A 23,685-nucleotide genomic window follows, 5' to 3' on the forward strand; every position below is an offset into this window, starting at 1 on the left:
TTAGCCTGGTTAATAAACTATTATCTGGTTGGCTAAATTATTGACGACATGAAAGTTGTATAACAGAAACATTACGCTTTGCTGCTAAGTGTTATGGGCAAGAGCATATATAAGCAGAGCTCCGTTACGTGTCTCCACATATACATACATTCCAGTTGGCAGTCCACAAAATATTTAGACTGCCATCATATTTCGTGGAGCATTTTTGAAAAAAAAATTCAGTTCATAAATGTTTTCCTAAATGAGTGAAGAGGAAATTATTTCCCACTTGGTACTCTCGGTAGGAAAACTACTCACTCCCTCCAATATTTATATCTGGTGGGTGTGCCACTGCAACCAACATAAACACGTCTATAATGCGTACAAATCGAATCGCGTTTTTACTTGGGCACAAAGCAAAAAATGCGAGAAATTAACATGACAAAAGTAGCAAACACAAAAATAACATATAGCATTTGGCAGATGACTATTATAAGCCACACACTTGGATTTTGAGCCTTAAAGGCTGTTATTATTATTCGAGCATTGGCAAGCCTTTGTTGTTGACGAGAAAACTCGTCGTGAAATTTAATATCTCACGATTTCAAGAAGAAACCCTGAAGAGTATCTAAATGTCTGATGCAACACCGTTCCGTCTAAAGTCCACAAGGACCTGGACGGACGTGCATTTTAAATAAACATTGCCCAGGACCACACAGTAATTGGTAAGAGAGGCTTTTTCCTTCGTAACCATCGCTCGAACGGCTCCTGAGACCAAAAAGCCTCTTGGTTCAAGGGGAAACATGACTTGCTTTGCTGTAGGGAACCGACAGAGCCAAACAATTTCTGTGTAAATAAAGACCACAGTAAAAATAACTACAAATTAAACTAGAAATTACAATACGATTTAGAATGCCCTTGCAAGACGTGGAAGAAAAAAAACATCGTTCACATTTGCTGCTCGTTCAATCATCATCGCGATCACCGATGATATATTCACGGTCACATTCGCAGAGAAAGTGAACTCGGGCAGGACTCACTGGTAGCAAAGTGGTCGAGATTAATGATGGAGTGGCAGCCAAAGGCGGGGAACGCCCCGGAGATGATGTCCACCGCGGGAGCATGGAGCGACGAGCGAGGTGGTTTGTGACTGCTCTTATTTCCCTTTAAAAAGATCTTCGGTTTACATTGAAAGTTTTAAATATGAATAATAACCGTCACATTAAGTGCCTCTCGCGTGGAACCACTGCCAAAGTAAATTATTGCATTAATGAACGACCTTCATTAGTAACAGCGGAAAAAATTACATTATTTTACGTTACTAATTTAACAAACAAAACTTTAGGAAACTTTGCCACCTCCACCGCGCTCCCCCCCCACCCCCGCCCCATCATTTTTCCAGCGCTGGGGTTTTCTGTATTCCTGTGCGGTCTAACGTGAACCTGGACTGAGAGTCTGCCCGCCACGCCAACGGGTTTGGGACACACCTGTGTGACCAGGAGGCACATAGGGGAAGCCTAACGGAGCGCTGGAGATAAGTTTGCGGTTCCCGTTTGAGACGGCCGCACACACCAAACAAACAAAGTTCCCCAACGTTTCCAAGAAAGCCCTCGTACACAACAAGATGCTAACATTCTCAGTGTGCTTTTTTATTTCTCACCCCACACGATTTGGAAACCCTAGGTGCGTGGCAGGTGTTTTCGCGAGCGACGGTGCCATAAAACTCTGAACAGAGGCCCATTCTACTGGCAGGTTTAAACGGCGGGTTTTTTTTTAGCAGAGAATTAATTACAATTGATGTGTCGAAAATTATACGGCAGTCGGATTTTGTAAAGAGTTGTAAAATTCCTCGGCGCAGTTTTTTTTTAATAACACAGGCAGATGAATAAGTGGCCCAGCACTTTTCAGTGTTAGTGTAATTTCACAAAACCGCTGTCCCATTTTGCTAAATCTCTGCTTTGTTGAAACAACTATAATACATAAAAGGGGCTGGGCGCAAGTTGTTATCCCACTCCACTACGAACCCCCTGGCGGTCTGAGCTCAATTCATAGTCACGGCCAACGTGAGTGGAGAGCGACATCTGAACCGGTCCGTGGTGACCAACGAGCGTAAGTGAATCGCAGTCGCAACGACCGACACGGTGTGGGTGGAGACCTTCATCCAGCAGTGGAGCGGAAAAGGGATCCACATCTGAACTGTGTTCAAACACACCATGCCGCGGCTAAAAAAAACGTCCCTCCTTTCTCTGCGTCTTTCATCGCGCCGTTCGAGCGTGGAATTCGTTTCCCAGCATGGAATTTCCTCCTTTTTCCCCCAAGCCCTTTGAACATTTGCCCAATTCAAGAAATGTATTTACGCCTCTATATGTCCGGCACTTTCAACGGCGCTGTTTGTCGCAGGCCGCTTGGCGTCACGGTCCTCTGGGCCTGTGCTCAGAAACCGTGATGAAGAGAACAAAAAAAAACACCGTCGAGCACGACTCGTTGCATTTTTTTGTTTCAATCAACTTCACTCGGCCCGATAAGTTGGCAGCGACGCAGAAAACGGGAAAGTTTTGCGGAGCGCGCCGCCATTCCCGGCGGGGCAGTTTGGGCGGCCGCTGCTGCTGCTGCTTGCGCGCGTGGCTGCTCCGGCGAGGAGGAGTGCAACAGCCGTCAGGCGTGGTCGCTCAGTGCGAAGCCCTCCGTGATCTCCCGCGATGAGACGGAGGATGCGCGCCCGGCAGCTCACGCCGAGGTTACGCGTGGGAGCGCTCCCCGCCGACACCGCTCACTACCTGCTCCATGTGCCACGTCGTCCGAGCAAAATTATTTTTTTTAAAACTCAGCAACCTGCGCGGCTCTCCATCTGCCCGATCGCAACCGCCCCCCCCCCTCCCCCCAACCGCCCGCTACCCCCCCCCCCACTCTCTCGCCCTCTCCTCCCCCCTCCCTTTCCCCCAAGAAAGCGTCCCGACGTCCCAGCGTGGTGCACGCAGACACCGTCTCTATCCCCGCGGAGCGAGCTGGCCATCAATCACCGAGTGACAGCTCAATTTTATTCAAATGAAGGCCGGCACCTTTTCCTTTCCGCAAGTGAACTGGGCCGCGCGGAGCCCACTCGTGCGAGGTGTGATCACCGGACTGAGATAACGGTGGCTTTGCCTCCCACCGCGAACACGCAGCAGCACAACCACCACCCCCCCTCCCTCACTCCCTCCCCAGCAAGCGGAGAATAGCGGCGCTTACAGAGAGGGGAAGCCTCAGTTATGGGTGGCAAGCAGTGCGGCGGTCTGGAGGGGCTGCAAAAAAGCTTAAAGGATGGTTGATGAATTAACCGAAAGAGAAATTAAACGTAAAATGATGACGCCGGACCTTTTAAACTTTCTCTACTTGTCGGTGCGGGGAGTTGTGGGAAGCGATTACGATGCGCAGGTGCTGTCGTGTTCCGGTAATTGTGCAGGAATGCATTTGGAATATCCTGGCGTAGCCGAAACGGTGACATTTTCGCGTCAACTCAAGCATTGATTTCCCACAACCCCCCACCATAATCACCCGCAAGGGATGTAATCGCTTGTGGCTGGATGTTTCAAAGCAATAGGCGCGACAGAGTTTAAGCAAAACATCTTTATACAAAGTGCAAAACTATATCTAGGACGAACTATTTGAGCTTCAATAATTAATACCCTGAATGGATTTTTCTTTTTACAAATCGTATTGTTACGTGATGAGGAAAATGCAATGGAAGGGCGTCTGTCCAACGCCTTCACCAGCAGGCGCATAAGGCTCAACACATCTCCAGCCTCCCGTGGTAAACACTGGTTGATCGGGAAGGAAGGATAAAATAAGGATAAATATCCAGCAATTGTTAGCTGATAATAGTGTTGATCAATAAATGTATGCTAACAAAAAAAAACCCGCAAAGTGCTATTGAGACGAATGATTTGACGATGCCGCTGCTGCAACATTGGTGGCTGTGGTGGATGGGCGAAATGAATAACAACAAAAACCTCGACACATTAATAAATACCACTGTGAAGTTAAAAGGGAAAATATATATATAAAATAAACGACGTTTTGGGCAATGGTACCTCCTTCTTCAGAGCACGTAAATTTAGGGAACCAGTAGGAAAAGTGGATGATGATACGAATTGTAAAAATGCGCTTCTTTATACCACGGGGACTTGTAAAGAATAAAACATTTTTTAAAACAATCCTGATCACCGGTTTAAAAATGGCATATTGACAGTGACGCTGATCGTAGCTATGAGTATGTGGCTGTTATAAATGTCCACGTGTTAAGCCACTTCGTTGAGCTGTCATTTGATCCTTATGGCGGCACCCCGGGGTAACCAAATAATACAAAATGGGCCGAGGCAATGAAATATTTAATTTCTGGGACACAATTTTTTTCCAGGGGTGTACTTAACTCCGCGACTGGAGTACCACTCAATCCGAAATCGGTGCCACTCCGCGATGTCGAAAAGCAGCGAGGATGATTGCGCCGAAACCCTGAACGCTCGTACGCACCGTGGCGGTGCATCGTGTACAGCTCGTCGAGATGAGTCGATTGCCGCATCGACAACCATCAACAGACTAGAAATGACTGCATCACGGACATTATACGAGAGCCGGGATACTATGGTCCTCTGAGGTCCCGCCATGAAGTTAATTTGCCAGTCCTTCGCCTTTTCATCCTTCACCAACCCACACTGACCAGGCGTGGTGAAGTATGGTCAAACAAACTCCCATAACTAGCATGGAATAGGGAAGCTTTAATCCAGCACCGTAATAACAAAGGGCTGTATATTATTATTATTATCCATGTGTAAGTGTGTGAAAATATACACGGTCGGGTCACTTTTGAAAAAGAGCAATACAGCTCAGTGGGCTTTACCTGGCAAAATAAAACGTACGCTCGTTTAGTTTACAGTTTGGCGATGGGGCATTCCACGCGACAAGAGGTGTTTGCGAGCCCAGCGGAAACCTCATCTCGAAGGTGAGCAGGTTGAAACGCTTCTCTTTCGTGACGACACACGCCCGGCGCGCTTTTCGCAGCGGTGAACTTGACGCACGCCCCGCACGCCCCGCACGCCCCGCGCTTAAACGCATTCCGCGAGACCTCGCACCATACTTCCTCTTGCTAATTGAAAAAAGGTTTCCCCCCCCCGCCCAAATGCATTGCTCGGTGTGGCGGCAATAAAAAAAACTATTTTGAGGTTCCACGTGTGATAGATGGATAGCGTATATCGTATTTAAACGTACGAATGTATAGATATATGTGCGTGTACCGTGCGTATGAATTTATCTGCGCGATAGGGAGGGATACGAATTAGTGAGCTACGGATTTAAGAGGCTGAAGTGTACACGTGTATCCTGTTTCAAGTGAAAACGCCATGAGATCAACTACAAACACATGTCCAGCGAGAGTAAGGGCATCAACTGGAGTTCTATTCTTCATGGGGGGGAGGGGGGGGGTTTCTCATGTCAATTCTGGCACCGGCTCGCCCGGCCGTGATTTCGTCCGAGCGTGGAATCGGCACGTGGCCCCCGTGGTGACCCTGGCACGAGTGCACGGCGGTACAAAAGGGGGTCAACGTCGATTTCTTTTCTTGCTTTTTTTAAAAAACAATGTTGTACCAAATCGGGGAAGGTTTCCCAGAACAGGCTTAACTCGAAAAAAAACATTAACTTTTTTTTAAATACTGGGCGGTTTGCTAATTTTGGGTATTTTTTTCATGCGCGGATATTTCCATGTCATCATGTGTGAGTTTTTTTGTTTTGTCGAGATGACGCAATTGTGTTGTTTCAGTCTTTGTGAATAGTTCGTGTTGATTTTAGGAAGTCTCATGCAGCTCGGCGGCTCAATTCTATCTCCTCTGCATTTATGAAATATCGAGCCACGGCATTTCCTTGAAAAAATATTGGTCGGGGTGTGTGTGTGTGCGTGAGCGTGAGCGGGCGGGCGGGTGGGGAATTCCCCATTTACCTCAGCACCTCGTTTGTGTGACTGAAATCAGAAGTACATCATTATAAACGAACCACCATCCCTCGTTTCGTACGCATCGCACAAACAGCGTAGATAACGAGATAGGCGCGCGCGCGGGGCGACATGCCGGCAGAATAACAGTGAAACAGAAGAACAATGTCCCAGCTGGAGATATTAAGAATAACAATTACACAGCCGTGATACACACTGTGATTATTGAGGTGTCAATTGATAAGCCAAAACAGGACGTTTTAATGCAACCGAAACCCAGTGCTCACAGCCTCCCACCCCACCTCTCTCTCTCTCTCCCCAAACAAACACAGCTGCATTAACGCTGCTCCCAGGCACAATTTGCCAAAGTACAGAATACAAATTTTAAATGGTTCCAGAGCGGACCCCCAGAGCAGCCTTCATGGCAAAAACTGCAACATCTACTTGGCTCGGCACCAGTTCGCTTGCAGGGAAGAAGAAGAAAAAACGGGGAGAGAGAAATAAAGAGAGAGAGAGAAAGGGGAAAAAAATCATTACCGTCATCGCAAATTGTGCTCGCGGGGCAATTTCTAATTTACCAGATATCGTTTTCTCTCCGCTCGACGCGGTTTAGACAACAGCGAGGCAACGCAACTTTTAATTTCCCCGAGTTCCCCCAAGACCCCACTCCATTATTTACTGCGCCAGCGCCGGTCGCGCCGCCGGAGCCGCGCGTCGCCGTCGTCGCAGCGCGCGCGAGAGCAGCTCCACCACGCGCCTTGCTCTCTCTCTCTCTCTCCGTGCGTGCGCGTGTGTGTGTGTGCGTGTGTGGTGTGGGTGTGTGCGCGTGTGCGTGCGTGTGGTGTGGGTGTGTACGCGTGTGTGGTGTGGGTGTGTGCGCGTGTGCGTGCGTGTGGTGTGGGTGTGTGTGTGGGTGTGTGCGCGTGTGTGTGGTGCGGGTGTGTGTGTGGGTGTGTGCGCGTGTGTGTGTGTGCGTGTGGTGTGGGTGTGTGTGTGCGTGCGTACGCGTGTGTGTGCGTGCGTATGGTGTGGGTGTGTACGCGTGTGTGTGCGTGCGTAGGCGTGTGGTGTGGGTGTGTGTGTGGGTGTGTACGCGTGTGTGTGTGTGCGCGTGTGTGTGTGCGTGCGTGTGTGATGTGGGTGTGTACGCGTGTGTGTGTGCGTGTGCGTGTGGGTGTGTACGCGTGTGTGTGTGCGCGCGTGTGTGTGCGTGCGTACGCGTGTGTGTGCGTGCGTATGGTGTGGGTGTGTGCGCGTGTGCGTGCGTGTGGTGTGGGTGTGTGTGTGGGTGTGTGCGCGTGTGTGTGCGTGCGTGTGGTGTGGGTGTGTACGCGTGTGTGTGTGTGCGTGTGTGTGCGTGCGTACGCGTGTGTGTGTGCGTGTGCGTGTGATGTGGATGTGTACGCGTGTGTGTGTGCGTGCGTGTGCGTGTGGTGTGGGTGTGTACGCGTGTGTGTGGGCGCACGTGTGTTGGGGAGCAGTAGCGTAGCGGTTAGCGCGCTGCGCTACGAACCCGGCGACCCGAGTTTGATTCCCGCTCACGGCCAACACCGGTGACCATTATCTGAACCGGTAATGGGCCCTCTCCTAGGTCGACTCAGATTCAAAATGAGTACCTGGTGCGGTGTCTAAACATCGCCACTGGAGAGACAAAGGCGGCCGGGCGTGGTGCTGGCCACCTACCCCCTCGTGTGCCGTTCCAGCCTTCATAGGTGCTCGCTAACAGCGCTTGCCACAACAGTCTGGTCAGGCTACATGGGGGATATTTGTCTTTGTACACAACTGTGTGTGTACGAGTGTGCGGGGAGCGGTAGTGCAGTGGTAAGCGTGCTCCACTACGAACCCGGCAACTCGGGTTCGATTCCTGCTCACGGCCAACACCACCAGTGATGACTATCTGAACCAGTTCTGGGCCTCCCCGAGGTCAACTCAGCCTTAAAAGAGTACTTGATGCGGTGTAGTTCTGGGGTATCGGTGGCGTTACGAACATTACAACTCCCGGCGATGGCTAAGAGATCAGTGGCGAGAGATATCGGAACCTGTCCTGGCCTCTCTCCCTTCACCGATCCACGTTGACCAGCGCGGTGAAGTGTGATGAAACAACAGCCATAACCCGACATGGCAATGGGGGAGGCCTCCATGGATAAAGGACTTGAAATTATTTTGTCATTTGTACAAGCAGAATTTGAGTTATAAGTTACGTGGCAATGTATTCAAAGGCCCAATGCCAAGGTATGCCACATTTGTGGAGAGTCCATCAGATTATAGTTGAAAGCAAATGTTTTTTTTACGTAATTAGAGGGTTCCTTAGGCACGATGTAATATGCATGTGGACAGTTTCACGATTTTGGACGTACAATTTCAGACACTAAAGTAATGTGGGAAATCATTAGTATAATGAGGTGGCTTTTTTTTACATTGGTGTAGCACGTCGACCAATGACGACCATAATTCAGTTGGATATAATCTGTCCACCTTTCTTGATGAGGAACAAGTGCTCGTGAAGCAACGCGCTGTGGGATGTGCTCAAGCGAACCCTTTCATCCGCGCTGGGATCGTGGCGATGCCTTCAGTTTCGCGTGTGTGTCCGTGTGTGTGTGTGTGTATGGGGAGCGGTAATGTAGCGGTTAGCGCGCTGCGCTATGAACCTAGCGACCCGGGTTCGATTCCCGCTCACGGCCAACACCAGTGACGATTATCTGAACCGGTCCTGGGCCTCCCCTAGGTCGACTCAGCCTTAAATGAGTACCTGGTGCGGTGTGTAAACATCGCCACTGGGGAGACAAAGGCGGTCGGGCGTAGTGCTGGCCACCCAACCCCCTCGTGTAACGTTCCAGCCTTCATAGGTACTCGCTAACAGCACTTGCCCCTACAGCCTGTTAAGGCTATACGGGGGATCTTTATATTTGTGTGTATATGTGCGTGTGTGTCAAACCGTTGAGAGTTATTCCGTAAATAAATAAATCACATGTTGTAAAAATAGACGTAATTGTGTTAAAAAGCACACCCTGTACGTATTATTTGGATGACATAGAAGGTTTAGACTGTGAAGCTGCCGAGTTTATGGAACTGCCTATGAATTTGTTTTCAATTAACATTTGAAAGTAATCCAAGCCGGCTGTTAATTGTAGTGGGTGGCGTACTAGCATACGGTTTTTATTTGGTGGGTATTGAAACTTTTTTTATTTATTATCAATTGCTCCGCGATCAGTTTATATCTGATCCGTTGCTTCCCCTGTTGAACGTTATATTTTTTGAAAATAAGACCGCCTAAACACAGAGATTTTTTTCTAGCAAATCAGTGAAAGGGGGCATCCCCCCATTCAGCAACTCGCCGAGCGCTGATCGCGCTCGAGTGGGGGGTGTGGACGCCCGGGGCGATTGGAAAGATCGTTGCACCGCAAACGCGCCGAGTGTCACGTGGTTTCTTTTCTCTAAGTGCCCCCTACCCATCCCTCCCGCGAGCCCAGTAGCGGGCGTCGTGAGTTCAACTTACATACTCTTAGTTCTTTCGGTAAAGTCACGTAGGTAAGAAAATTAAATAAAAATTTATAAAAAATAAAAAATAAAATCACGACGTTTCGGAGGCAACACAAGCTTCCGTCTTCAGGTGAAACTGTCACAGCAAAAAATCTTGCTGTGATTTTATTGTTTTTATTTTTTATTAATTTGAATTTCATTTTTTACCTACGTGACTTTACCGAAATAACTAAGAGTATGAATCCTTGCAGTCACGAAAGCTTCAAATCCAGAATCAACTTACATAGGTTCCGATACACTATGAGACCTCCTTTACCAGTGGCAAAATATAGTAGTAGGTTTTTACCCTTTAAACTGGTTTGAGTTGTACGCCTTTTGGTGTCATCTGGTCCAACACCAATGGAGACTAGGCTCTAAGGAAAGCTGTCTCGGGTGTGGACCAATCAACTTCAAGGACAGTGCATATTATTATCATTATCAGAGTTGTTTCTTTTTGTTTGAATTTTGACTACTTGTGTTGTGGTTATTGCAAACATGATGCCTTGTATAAAGGTGTCAGTTTTGTACCAGTTTAAAGGGTAAAAACCTACTACTATAGGTTCCGAGAATCCGCTGAAATACCACCGAAGCCATCCGTCGGTCGAGGTATAAGCCATCGACTGTTGGATGAATTCCTTGCCGCGCCGACGCCATCTCTCTCTCTCGCGGCCCTGCGGTGCCATGGCCCATCTCTCTCGTGCTCACGAATCGATCTCGGGGCCTCCGTCTCTCCAGCGGTCGTCGTCTCAGACGCGTTCACCCCCCTTCGGTCGCCATTCCCTCCTCGACTCTTTCATCGTCCATCATCCATTCTGGTGATGCGTCTCGCAGTGGATATTTGTTTATTCGACTGTGGTTTGCTTCACTGTTACGGTATACGCTGTTGCATGCTTCCAATGCCGTTGTGAATAACCTTGGTGAAAGAGTATCTCTTTGCCTAACTCATCTTTGGATTTGAATTGTGTTGCTTTTGTTACGCAAATCTGAAAGGGCGGTTCAATCTTTCTAAAAGGGTTTAATCATTTCTATTTTTTATCAACGCCTTGGTTTCTGAGAGCATAGATTCGACTGAATCAGTTTTTTTTGTTACGATACCAAACGCTGTAGAGTCTACAGCCAGGAATAACTTGTGTTGGTGTCCATTGGTCTTTTCTCGGGTCTCATTTCATCGGAGTTATAAGGTCAAGTGTAAGCAAGTCATTTTATAATCTAGCATGAATGGTTCGTCTCTGAAAACTGTCATTAATTGGTTCCCTACGATCTTTGCGAACAATTTGCACATGAGGCTATTGGGCCTGGTGATTCTTCAAACTATTTTTGTCGCATCATTGAAATTAAAGTAACGCGAGATCGGACATTAACGAAGACGGCACTTGTCACCTCAAGTTATTACAAATGTAATCAATAACAACGACCGTAAATTATTTAAGAACTTCACAATGAGGAGCTGCAATGCTGCGCCGAAAATAAACGAGCAAAACAAGCCCGGTGCGCAACATGTTTACCAAACAAAAACAAAACATACCTGCCAGAGGAACAGCTGGAAATCACAGGGGGAATAAGTACAATAAGCATTTCTAGGGCAATTATTGAATGCGGATAAGGGATCAAGATGATCAAATAACAAGGCGAGTGTGAGTGGGACAGAGCCCCCTGGGAAAAACTGAATTTGAAGATAAAAAGCAACAATCCAGGATACTACAACAGCACCTTATTCATATATTTAAATGCACTCCAACTGCCCGTCACACGGACTCAAGTTATCAACCGGTGCGCAATTACCCCACGTTGACACGCCGGCGGGCGGTACGGACACTCGCAAATGAAATCCCACCGAAGCCGAAAAATGTTGAGCGAGGCGTGGAGAAATCCGTTTGGTGAAATTGCACTTAAGACGGAAGGGGGGGGGACACACACGTGATGCATCAGAGAAGAAACAAACATCAGAGACGTCGATTTAAAGCTTTCGTGACTGCAGGGATTCATCTTCTTGGTTCTTTCGGTAAAGTCACGTAGAAGGGAAATAATAAAAAAAATATAATGTTTTATTATTATTTTATTATTTCCCTTCTACGTGACTTTACCGAAAGAACCAAGAAGATTAGAGACGTCATCATGACTCTTAAGAAAAGCAAGGTGGGGGGGGGGAGCGACTTGGGTAAGGGACGTGTCGCTCGATGGGATGACGACCACAATGGAAGAGACTTTTGATGGACTGGCAGCCAATGGAGAGAAAGTGCCGGAGGAGAAGATGACCGCCGTGGAGATGAAGCGATGAGATGAGTTCACGTGCAGGGGTTGGATTGGACAACCGTGGCACTGAGGGATGGCGATATCATGGAGAGGGTCTTTATCGAGCAGTGATTAGGCAATGGTGGATGAAGATTATGATACTCTACGTTGCTTATGTTCCGATCAATGAACCATTACGCAAGAAAATGCACAAAGAGAGCCAGCACACAATACAAACACCCTCAGCTCCGTCGGTAAAGGGCTTGTGCATTCATATCACCCTTTGTCGCGGTGCGAGCACACTGCGAGGCTCCAGCGGTTCAATCGTGTCGCTGCGTTTGTGTTGAGAAAGCTGCCTTGGTAGGAGCGGTGTGAGAATTTGTATCCCCCCCTCCCCCCGCCGATGCCTCGACCTCTCTGCCCAGGGATTCTTGGAATCGGCGCGATTCAGTGTCACGATGAGTCAATTCAAGAATCGACCGTTTGATGCTGTGGAGAAGGCAGCATTCTCTATAGACTGCTGGGGGTGGGGGTGGATCGGGACGGTCATGTAAACCCATCACTGCACACACAACAAAAGTAAGGATGTAAAAAAAAAGCACCCGATTCTTACCACAGGTGACTCGGCGCACAGCGAATCAACATCGAACGGACGAATCAGCACACCGCTGCACCACTCCCACTACCCCCCCCCCCCCGTCACGCGCCAGCGAATTCAACGAGGGTACCACGGCCGCAGGATGAGCCTCGACGAGTACACGTGGCGTGCGGGCCTTTGTGGGGAAAGGGAAGGACCTGCGTTGACACTGAGCTGCGAGCGAGACTGCTGCTTCTGATGCTGCTTCATTTGTTGGGTTCCATCCAGGTCAATTGTATGTATGCATGTGTATGTACGTTGACCTTCTTTCGCACCGTACGTAGCCAACCGTGCTAATTGGAGGCACGGGGGAAGGACAACGAACTAAACACAATTAAAGCATCCCCCCCCCCCCACTTTCTATGATCGTTACACACCGTTACACTTGTAGTTTTTACCTCCCCCTGCCCCCCACCACGTCCCCCCCCCCCTCCCCAAATACTTTCTCCAAAAGCATTCGCAGGTGTCGAGGAATGCAGGAGCCGCTGCTGCTGCTGCTGTTGTTGTTATTCTGGGGCCATTCGCGGCAGCAGATACGTCCCATCCCGCGGCTTCACCGTCTTTGGAAAGTTTTAGCGACTCCAACGTACAATGGGGTACTTTGCTAATAAGTAAAAAGTGTTCTGTGCTTCCAGAAATTATATATTTTTTTAAAGTCATTTATCGTACAATGATGCAGTGGGGGGGGGGGGGTTTCTTCTTCCTTTTCTTCTATTTACATATTGCTGCTTCAGCCTAATGTGCCTCCGCATGTTCCCGTTCAAACAAAAAGAATATTCTCAGCGCAATACAAAGGGGGCCCCATGTGCACAACAGCGAGAGAGAAATTGTTATTATTGAGCTTCGCTGTTTGCTCAAGCACTGCATTTCTAAGTTTCGAGCACTTCACATTAAACGACATCGCACCGTGTCGTGTCCTTCGAGCAGAATTCATCGGTCTCTGTTAAGGGTTAGAATGCATGACGGGCAAACAATTTTTGAAATGCTAATTGGGGCAATCCGGACGAGTGGCTCGGCAGAGCGAGCGAGCGAGCGAGCGAGCGGCTCACTCACTCTCAAGAGGTTGTGAACCCAAATCCTTGCGGAGGGGAGGGTCACCCAGCCCAGCATCCCTCTGGGGGTCAATAAAATTCGGTACCACTTTGTGGGGAAGTCAACAGTGGGTTCTCCTTGTCATAGGAATGTGGAATGCCCACCAGTGCAGTAAACGCGGTATGAGCACCACTGCCTCAATGCTCAATAAGCAAGACATAACTTTGGCTTTGTTTCCAATAATAACCAAATAAAAACTTCAGTTATATAAAACCCATACCTCTTACAAATGAATGCCACTTATGATTTTTTTTTTTAAGTGTGTGCGTCCGCTACTCTTGACATCAATAGAGCGGATAGAGTTCTACATTTATTAGATGCGCTTCGCGAATCAATGCCGGAGCGTAAGTCAGACTATTAAAAAAAAAGTTTTAACTAGATGACATTTAAAGCACCCAGCGGCAGCATAATAGATAGATTTGGTGTCCCTTCCTGTTATGTCTACATGTAATCTTTGCTTTTTTTCCGTTCGGCAAAACTCCAGATTGTTGATAGACTTCCTGCTTACACATTTCTCAAATAAGGGGGCCACCCAACGATTCCTGATTGCAACAACATCATCATCATCGCGTTAACGAAGGAGGGTTTTTTTTTAATTGGCCCGTCAGCTGTGCTCGGCATCTTAATTGTGCGCGAATCGCTAATTGATTCACAGAATTAAACACTTTGAAACGTGTTTTTGATTTTGGGTTTTTTTTTTGGGGGGGGGGGGGTTATTGAGTAAGTTAAACAACAGCCGCAGCTGTCAACATTTTATAGGAACGTTAAACCGAGCGCGACTAATCTTCGCGCCGTGCTGAGACACGGCGAAAGGGAGAAGACGGAGAGGGAAAAGTGCTCATCGAGGCTGCCCTAAATCAAAAAAATGGTGGAGATTCGCCGGTTAGTTGTTTTAACACGCAAAAAATTTAAAGCCCACAGATGCAAAGATAAGAAAACCAGATGGCCGTTAGCTGTTATCTTTGGCTGCGACGATGGGCCCAGGCCGTGTGAAGACCGTGCAAGCCTCTCCCGTTACACACACACATTAAACTTGCATTACGCCGATCATTACCGACACAGACATCAGGTGTGCGTGCCGCCTCTGCACGAGCAGACGCGTACAGCTGTCAAGCCCGCAGACGTAATTGCAGAGCGGAAACTTACTAGCCCCCCCCCCATCCACCGCCGCCACCCCAACCTTTTCAGTTCGATACTATGTTCAAGCTACTGAGTTTAATGGGCCACGTTCCAAAACATACAACTCTCCCAGCGGTCGACATTGAGTATTTTATGCCATGAAGCCATCCCTGGACCGCCCCCACCCCCTCCCCAGCTTTCATTGTGCTGAGAATTAGACCCGCAAAGACCATTACTCATCGCTCAAGGTTGTCACAGCAAAGCAGGTTGAATATGATACAAGTAAGTGCGCTGAATAGACGCATGCACAAGGGTGGTGAGTTTTTAAGTTATTCTGTTTTTGTCCCTTCTTTTTAAAATCCTAGTTTTATCCCAACCGCGCTTTCAATGTCATGTGCAAGAAAGAATGAGGGTGCATTCGGAGTTCTTGTGATGCTCGAGAAATGGTCGGGCGGAAGTAATCTCGTAGAACTACTTCTGAAAACTCTCAAAGTGAATTAATATGTATGAAGGCGGCAGACTTTTCCCACACACACACACACAAACCCTGTTACGTACAATTATTCACCGTATTTTTTTGTTACATTCAATTTTGAATATTCATGCAGCTCATGTATAAATGACAGCCCGCAATAGCCCGCATTTAATGGAATGGCTGAGACTAACAATCATAATACTCAATTTTAATCATTGTGCCGCTGCCTAAATTCATGCCCAGGATATCTCTGTGGCAATTGTCTCAGTTGCTGTTTCACCTGTGCTACGTGGCTACATTTGTAAAAGCTCATTCATGAGGAATTGTAACTGTCCTTATCAGAGGCGATTGCAGTGAATTTGATCTTATCGTCTCTAACCTATCAAAAGGCTAACATTTAGATGGATAGTATTGTAAATTTAATATTATAGGACAGGATACCAATATTATAGCGAAGCCCAATATCGCAGAGAGTGGAGAGCAGTTTCACCATCGAGGTCACTAAAACTCGGTAATGAGCAGAACGACAGAGAGAGAGAGAAGTCGTAGGCTTTCGCTTCCGATATTATCCATAATAAAGGGGTTTTTTGGGGCGATTTGCCAAAATTGTACAATTCTAGCAAATTTCCTGCTGAAACCGGTTGTTACCACCTGCGAAACAATCGTAGTCAAAATGTAAATGTTGTGGGTTTTACTCTCCAACACATCGTTGTGCTGAAATACTTACTAATTGGCACGTTTTGTTTACATGACAAACCTTATTAATTGGCTGTATCGGGTGGTGGTGTGTTAACGACGCATTTATATTGACGCGATCCAACCAAAAACAAAACTTTATTAGAGAGAGAACTCATTATTGGGAGCAGTGGTTTAGTGGTGCACGCACTGCACGCTGAATTTGGTTGTGTTCAATACCTGGCCATGGTTAACATGAGTGGTGAGTGATACCAGAACCTCCTTCGCCTTTTCATCCTTCACCAACTCACACCGACTCCCATAACTAGCATGGAATAGGGAGACTTTCATCCAGCAGCGTAGTACCAAGGGGCTGTATATTATCATTTTTATTATTATTCGTGTGGAAGGGTATAAAAATTTCCACACGGTGATAAGCCACTTCGTTGAGCTATCATTTGTGGCCAGGTGGCTTCTGAAAAAAAGCTGTATAACTCAGTGGTCCTTACCTGGTAAAATAACAAATAGTTGAGTTTTGTTCATTATTTCCAAACACAACAATAATCTGTCTATCGATATGACAATTTTTTTTATATTTTAAAAGACTGACATTCATTGCAAAATACTGGCACTAATTCACGCAGAATAACGTTGCATTGACCAGATCACCCGCCAGACACATCAGAGATAAGAAGTTAACCAGAGTTGAGCCTGGATAGTGCTTGGTTAGATGGGCGACTGCCATGCAGAGACTAAGTGGCTATAGGCTGCTGGAGGGCTACGGTGTGTACGACAGAGGTAAGTGCAGAAAAATCTGTCGTTGTACTACACTTCTATGCTCCCGCATGCCCCCCGAATTCTACAACCGGCACTAAGCAGCATAGTGAAATTGATCGCATAACCTCGACTACACACAGGGCACGGGGGGGAAGTCATCATCTGGCAGTGAATTGATGAAATGGCAGCCCCTGTACACATGTTACAAGTTTGATTTTATACAGATGTTAAGACGTTTATCTTTTTCTTTGTATATATAAAAAAAACATCCACATGTGCTGCTTGCGTTGGTGCGGAGCAGTTGTTGAGTCCTGCTCACTATAAAATATAAATCCTTTGTTGGCGCGCGCGTGCTTGCGAGCGTGGGGAGCGGTGGCGTAGCGGTTCGCGCTACGCTGCGCTACGAACCCGGCAACCCGAGTTCGATTCCCGCTCACGGCCAACACCAGTGACGATCATCTGAATCGGTTCTGGACCTCCCGTAGGTCGACTCAGCCTCAAATGAGTACCCGGTGCGATGAGTGAACATCGCTACCGGGGAGACAAAGGCTATACGGAAGGGGACCTTTGTCTTGTGCGTGCGCGTGCGTCGCGGTGAATGTGCCGTGGGCTTGCGGGCGGCATCGCTCCTTAAAATATTAACTCGGCGCTCGGGGTTCAGGGGCTTCCTGGGGTGACGCGGAAGCAGCGCTCCGTTCCCGGCGCGGAGTTTGCGAGCGCGGAACGGGAACAGCTGTCGCGCACAAAATCGGCAACAACGTCTCGACCGCACAAACACGAGGAAACCGGATGATCTTCGCGACGACGACGAAAACCGTGGTGATGATGATGATGACAAACGTGTTCCATCAGGTACATCTGTTCATGAAAACACCTTTCCCTTGTAACATATAAAGGGGGCTCTCCTTTTATAAATGTATTGCACGTGTCGAGTACTTTTACTCACTTTCATTGCCATCATCATCAGCCATGGGCGATCCACTGCTGGATGAACGCCTTCCCCAAGCCATCGCAACTCACACGGTGTAATAATTAACTCAGCACCTGCATGCGAGCTGATTTCATCGCTACATCTCCGCGCTGGACTCACAGGCGCGATCCTTCCTGGAGACGCCATTCCATTGTCAGTCTCGACCACCAGCCATCATCCCCATCTCGCTTTTCTTAACAGCCAAGACGACGTCTCTACCTACAAGCATCACCATTTCAAATTGGGCTTCATTCCTACTCTGCCAGCATCACAGGAAACGTGCCCATCCTCACCATCACACTCAGAAGAATATTCGACCCCCCCCCCCACCGACACACTCTGTCCTTCCTGCTCTTCCGCGGTGAAACACAAAGTGTTTATATTTCGTGTCTGTTCCCTGCCGTAGTCGCGAGCGCCTTGCGTCTTTTGTCGGCCGCGCGGGAGGACGGGCCACGACGGTGAATATACGATCCAGCGAGCCGCTCCCAGAGACGATGGGAGCCTGACCGGGAGAGCCCTGATCCGTGAGGCTCTCCCGTGCGTAGCGATGTCAATTTATTTATTTCTTTACCCACGAGAAAGAAGTCCACCTGGAACATCCCTCAGTATGGAACCACCTTGTGTTCCAGGCTGCCGCCCACGGTGTCGGATTGACGCACGCATAGCAATCACGCATGCAAACATTATAAAGAGTACCCCTTACACAGGATGCACTTGTACAACACAGCATAAACACGCCCGGCGAAACGAAAAAACTAAAAAATAAACAGGTAACACTAAATAAGTGTATTCTTGGTTCTTTCGGTAAAGTCACGTAGAAGGGAAACAATAAAATAATAAAAATATAAAACAGAGAATTTTATTGTTTTATATTTTTATTATTTTATTTTTTCCCTTCTACGTGACTTTACCGAAAGAACCAAGAATATGAATCCCTGCGGTCACGAAAGCTTTAAATCAAAAACTAAATAAGTGCTTAAATAATTTTCATGGCGCGCCAGCCGCCAGCTTCGTACGGAACGCACTCCGGCCGTGACGATGGCGGTGACCGTGTCTGGAGAGAGCGTCGGCAAAGCGGCCTGGTGATGCCGAAACTCTTGCCGTCGGTCACGGTCACCGCATCCCGCGCTTCCAGGTGCGCTTTCCGCGACCGTCTGGAACGCTCTCTTCCTTCCGATGTTAGGGAAGCCACTGGAGCTTTGCAACTTTGGCGTCATTCAGAGATGGAAACGGATTTCTTTCGAACCGATTTTTGGGCGTATTTCGTTGTCCTTCACCCGCGTCTCCAACGAGCACAGCTTGGCTACGTCACGGTACCAATCGTGGCCACGTGCTTTTGCGACGTCATCGTTCACAGCAGCACGTGCCTGCGACACCCACGTGGAGCATCGCCACTGTGTGGTGGAGGCTCTGCGAGGAGCACTGAAGCTCTTGTGAGGGATTGGGATAGGAATCCTTTGCGTGTGTTTAACTGTGTTTAATTATGAAATATGAAATGTTTTTGGATGCGGGAAACATGTGGACGCAGCAGATTTTCATATACGTAAGCAATCGATACTAAAACAACAAGACAACACTAGATGCTTAATAACGTTACGATTTGTCCACCTCACGATTCACGATTTGATTCCAGAATCGATTAATTTTTATATGCATACACAAATATATATATATAAATATTGCAATGGGCGTGACTGCAGGGTTACAACGAAACAAAATAAATGGATTCTTACCCCGTGCGATTCCAAGCGCGTATCAAGACTGTTGTTGTGCAACGAGGCATGCGAGTCTATCGAGAGCGGACGTCGGTCTCTGAAGGAGCGCTTGGGCACGTAAGAAACTGATCTTGAGTCGGTGAATCGACGCGTCCTTGTCACGCGTCCGCCAATCGCGCGCTCGCGGATCGCCGCCGTCGCGAGCGGAGCGAAAGTGAAAAACGCAGAGCACGTGCACGCAGCCCAGTCGGCCGAGGCCTTCCAGAAGCCGAGCCAGAGATGGCTGTTGCGTTTGGACCCGATTTTTGCCAAATTTCCAGAAACAAACAAATTATTTTGTAAGCTTTAGCCGCGTGCTGCACGCCGGCCCAAACAAGCCAAAGGTAGGTGTCAACTTAAATAAGTGAACGGCAAAAACGTCACCGAAGCTATTGGCTCAGCGAGGGTTCGGACTTAAATTCACGTCGCTCCCACGCACGCCACGCGGACGCTGAGCAATGGGCCCAAATCAAATCACGCAGCTCGTGATGTTCTCGCCAAAAATGTTTTACGTAGATAAATAACAAATAATAAGCACGAAACCCCTGTTTTTTCACGTGAGTGAAAACAAACTGGATTATTGCAACCACATTGACTCAAACGTTCGACAAAAATAAACGCCCATTTATCCTCCTCCTTTCGGTAGGTTATAGTTTACCGCATTCTCATAAATAAATCGTTTTAAATTAAGTTTTGCATTAGTGGTCGAGTCAAATTAGTGGCAGTAATTCCGTTTATCATTCTTTCGGCCAAAAAGCGCTATTGTTAAACATCTCAGTTCAAGGCTTAAACGGTTCGTTCAGTAGCCGTCTCTAGAAGCCGAAGCACACAGGGGTTGTGTTTACACCATGACCTACAGTCTTCCCACAATGCACCTTGGGAACCTTGAACAATTCTCACCAAAAAAAAATACTCATTTTGAGTTACATGCATTGTTATTACGCAGTGCTCAATGTGTAAAGCCAACGCATATCTGGGAGGCTCAACTGAGACACGTGCCTTCTTCAAGCCCTGCCCAGTTTTACATTGCCACACCCATTCAACCACTAGCTCTGCCAGAGAGGATCTGTTGGCCTACTCGTGTCTGCTAACCAAGCTCGCTAGTCAGGTAGCCCCAACCCTTTGCCCCGGATCACGATTCCGGACAGAAAGGTAGATAAATAAACGGCAGCTACGAAAGATAAACAGACGTTAGAAGAGCTACACGAGTGTGTGTGTGTATGGGAGCGGTAGCGTAGCGGTTAACGCACTGCGCTACGAACATAGACACCCGAGTTCGATTCCCGCTCACGGCCAACATCAGTGACGATTATCTTAACCGGTACTGGGCCTTCCCTAGGTCGACTCAGCCTCAAATGAGTACCTGGTGCGGTGCGTAAAAACATCACCACTAGGGAGACAAAGGTGGCTAGGTGTGGTACTGGCAACCCACCCCTAATGTGCCGTTCTGGCCTTCATAGGTGCTCGCTAACAGCGCTTGCCCCAACAGCCTGGTCAGGCTACATGGGGGATCTTTGTCTTTGTATAGACAGTTAGATAAATGGACATATAACAACAACCGCCATTCGCCTCTAAGTGGCGGTGACGTCACCACGATGCTTGTGCCAGGCTATGTGCACCTTGAGGCCACGTGAAGTGTCGAACGCCCGCTGGCAAGAGGTCACGGGGCAGACCCAGATGCCACAGGTCGATGGACATATAGACAGATTGACAGATAAACTGGCAGATGAATATGTGGGTAAATAGAGTGAGAGAAGCAGATAAGGAGATTTACAGAGGGTTAGACATATAGACACAGACAGGCAGATAACAATGTGAAGGCAGACAAACGGATAGACTCTTCTCACCTGTTGCTGCTGCTGCAGATGGACCAGGTCTGCAGTGCTCACCTCCGGGGCAGCCGTGAGGTCGCAGCTCATCCTGCCCTCCAATTGGCCACCACTGCCATTGCTCGCTCCGTTCTGATTGGCCAGGCTACTCCCGGCCAGCTCCTTCAGGGCCTCCTGCATCATCATGGCTTGATGTCTGCACACACAAAAAAACGAGACAAAAAATCGTACATAACGCACACAGACAAAAATAAAGACACACACAAACATGCACACATGCACAAACGCGTGCAGACATACGCAGACATACACGTAGAAAGACAAAGATCCCACGTATAGCTTTAACAGGCTGTTGAGGCAAGTGCTGTTAGCAAGCACCTATGAAGGCTGGTACGCCACACAAGGGAGTGGGTGGCCAACACCACACCCAGTCACCTTTGTCTCCCTTGTGGTGATGTTTACACAACACAACAGGTACTCATTTAAGATAGAGTCGACCCAAGGGAAGCCCTGGACCAGTTCAGATAATCGTCACTGTTGGTTGTGAGCGGGAATCGAACTCGAGTCGTCAGGTCCGTAACGCGCTAATCACTGCACTACCGCTCCGACATACGCACACAGTGACACGCACACAAACACCCGCACACACTGAAACACGCAGAAGCACACACGTAGACACACATACATGGTCACGACACATACGCACGCATGCACGAAGACAGAGACCCCCCCATATAGCCATTAACAAACTGGTTGGGTAGGGAAAGTATCATTAGCGAGCATGCAGGCAAACGTACACACAAGTGTGCACGCAGCGTCGAGATGATAATAACAATAACTAAAAAACGTTGCCGTTGTTTTAAACAAGCATTCTAAAGATGTGCATAAACACGTGGAAAATTGGTCTCTTTTCATGTGTTCGTTTTTGCCGCATCAAATTACGTATAATTTAAACAAAATGCAATGCACTAAGAAATAACATAATGATTGGGTGTTCCATTATAGAGGGGAACTGTGAACTGAATGCAATAAGCTGCTGGTAAAACTATGCTAAACTAGTTTCACCATATTCCGCTACTTATTATCACTTTTCCACCCCCCAAACCGTTGTTTGGGAGCTTTGGATTCAGGCTAGTTATTTGCTAGATTAATGTTGCGAGGGCCAAAAACAAATCTTATTCAAAAAATTAATGCTGGTAGCGACATGCGCTTGACAATTTCATCACCGTAATTAATAAGTGCCTGGGTCTCTGTTCGCTATGCAAATAACGGAGCGCCAGTGAATGGCACAAATAGAGGGGGGGGGGTGGTTGGGGGTCTGTTATCTTCAGAAATAACATGCGGCTGATTAAATGACAGCAAGTACGGGGGCAAGAGATGTGGTAATTGCTGCTTGAAATGTTAGGCACGTCCACCGCATTCTTGCGTCGCGAAAAAAATAATGCCGAAAATTGAAAGAACTGCGTTTCAGACTACACGTCGTTTTCGCCGGATTTGCATGACATGCGGCGGAGGCATTTTAATTAACCTAGCCACGTCCGAAAAAAAAAGAGGGATTCACATTCAGAATTAAGTCAACCAAAATACATCACCGTGTTTTTTTTTAAATTGCTTAATACAAGTACTGAAAGCTCTGTTTAAGCAGAATGTCATTTGTCATTTGAATTGTCCCAATGAGTTCATGTCTGCATTCTGATTTAATTCTATCATTGCAATTTTTTTTTACTTTATACTTTTATTAGGCATGCAGCAGATAAGAATAAAATCTGACATTTAAAATTACAGATGTAATTAGTGTACACTCCAAGAAATGCAGTGCTATTGTAATTTTGGCAAGTAAAAATAATATATTCATTTTCATACTGCGGCTTCTGGCGTGGCAAATATTCACCACGTCCATTTCAAGAAACAAACCCGGCACGGATTTCGTGCTGCCCGCATAAACGGTCATTACAAAGGCACGGATGTACATTTACACTTGGCATTCACACTCCTTCAATACGCTTAAATGTTTATTTGCATCATTTACCCATTTATTCAAGAGCCACAGTCGCAGCCCGCATGATATTGCTCAAATTTGAAAGTGGCTTGGAAAGCTCACGATCAGAATTAATGACAGGCTCACGGGGTAAACGGCTCCATTGCCTCACACCGAGAAGCGCTGAGTGCATGTGGCCGTGAAACCGAACGAACGAGGAGGGGGGGGGCACGCAGCTCTCTGGCGAACGTGCGATGCATTTCAGCAGCCAGGCCCTACGCCGGCTCTTCGGTGACGGGCCGCACACCATCACCGTGGGCCCCACGACACCGATGCGTGCGGCGCGTCGAAGCGTCGTTACCCGAGCGCGATCCGCCACCGCGGGGGGGGGGGGTTGTTCCCCGTGGCGGGCGACGGCAGGTGGACGTCGCCGCACCGACGCTACCATCCCAAATCAAGCACGGGGCAGTTGAAGCTCCGTGCCCTTTCCAATGGCAATCGCCTGGGTGGGATGGCGGTTTGGTGCACGCGGGTCTCTTCCCGACCCTCACCACCCCCCAAAGACTTGCCCCCCCCCCCCCGCGCCCCACGACTATAATGAGCGCTGGAGTTCATTGTCAAGACATCACGCGTGGGGTTTTTTTTGTTCACGCGGTAATAACGGCCGACGATCCGGGCCTGTGGGTGAAC

At 47.9% G+C, this 23,685-nt stretch overlaps 1 protein-coding gene across 7 annotated transcripts in view; it reads right to left on the reverse strand.

Annotated features, from left to right (window-relative positions):
- Positions 1-23,685, reverse strand: part of FOXP2 (forkhead box P2) — a 264,727-nt gene that overhangs the window by 131,061 nt on the left and 109,981 nt on the right. For all 7 annotated transcript variants that reach the window (XM_078860978.1, XM_078860981.1, XM_078860983.1 and 4 more), the window contains one exon: positions 21,036-21,213. In XM_078860978.1, the coding sequence (XP_078717104.1) occupies positions 21,036-21,203 (168 nt within the window). In that variant the 5' untranslated portion in view covers positions 21,204-21,213. The remainder of the gene's footprint in view (positions 1-21,035; positions 21,214-23,685) is intronic.

Source organism: Lampetra fluviatilis, chromosome 11 (assembly GCF_964198595.1).
Source record: "Lampetra fluviatilis chromosome 11, kcLamFluv1.1, whole genome shotgun sequence".
Classification (NCBI taxonomy): domain Eukaryota; kingdom Metazoa; phylum Chordata; class Hyperoartia; order Petromyzontiformes; family Petromyzontidae; genus Lampetra; species Lampetra fluviatilis.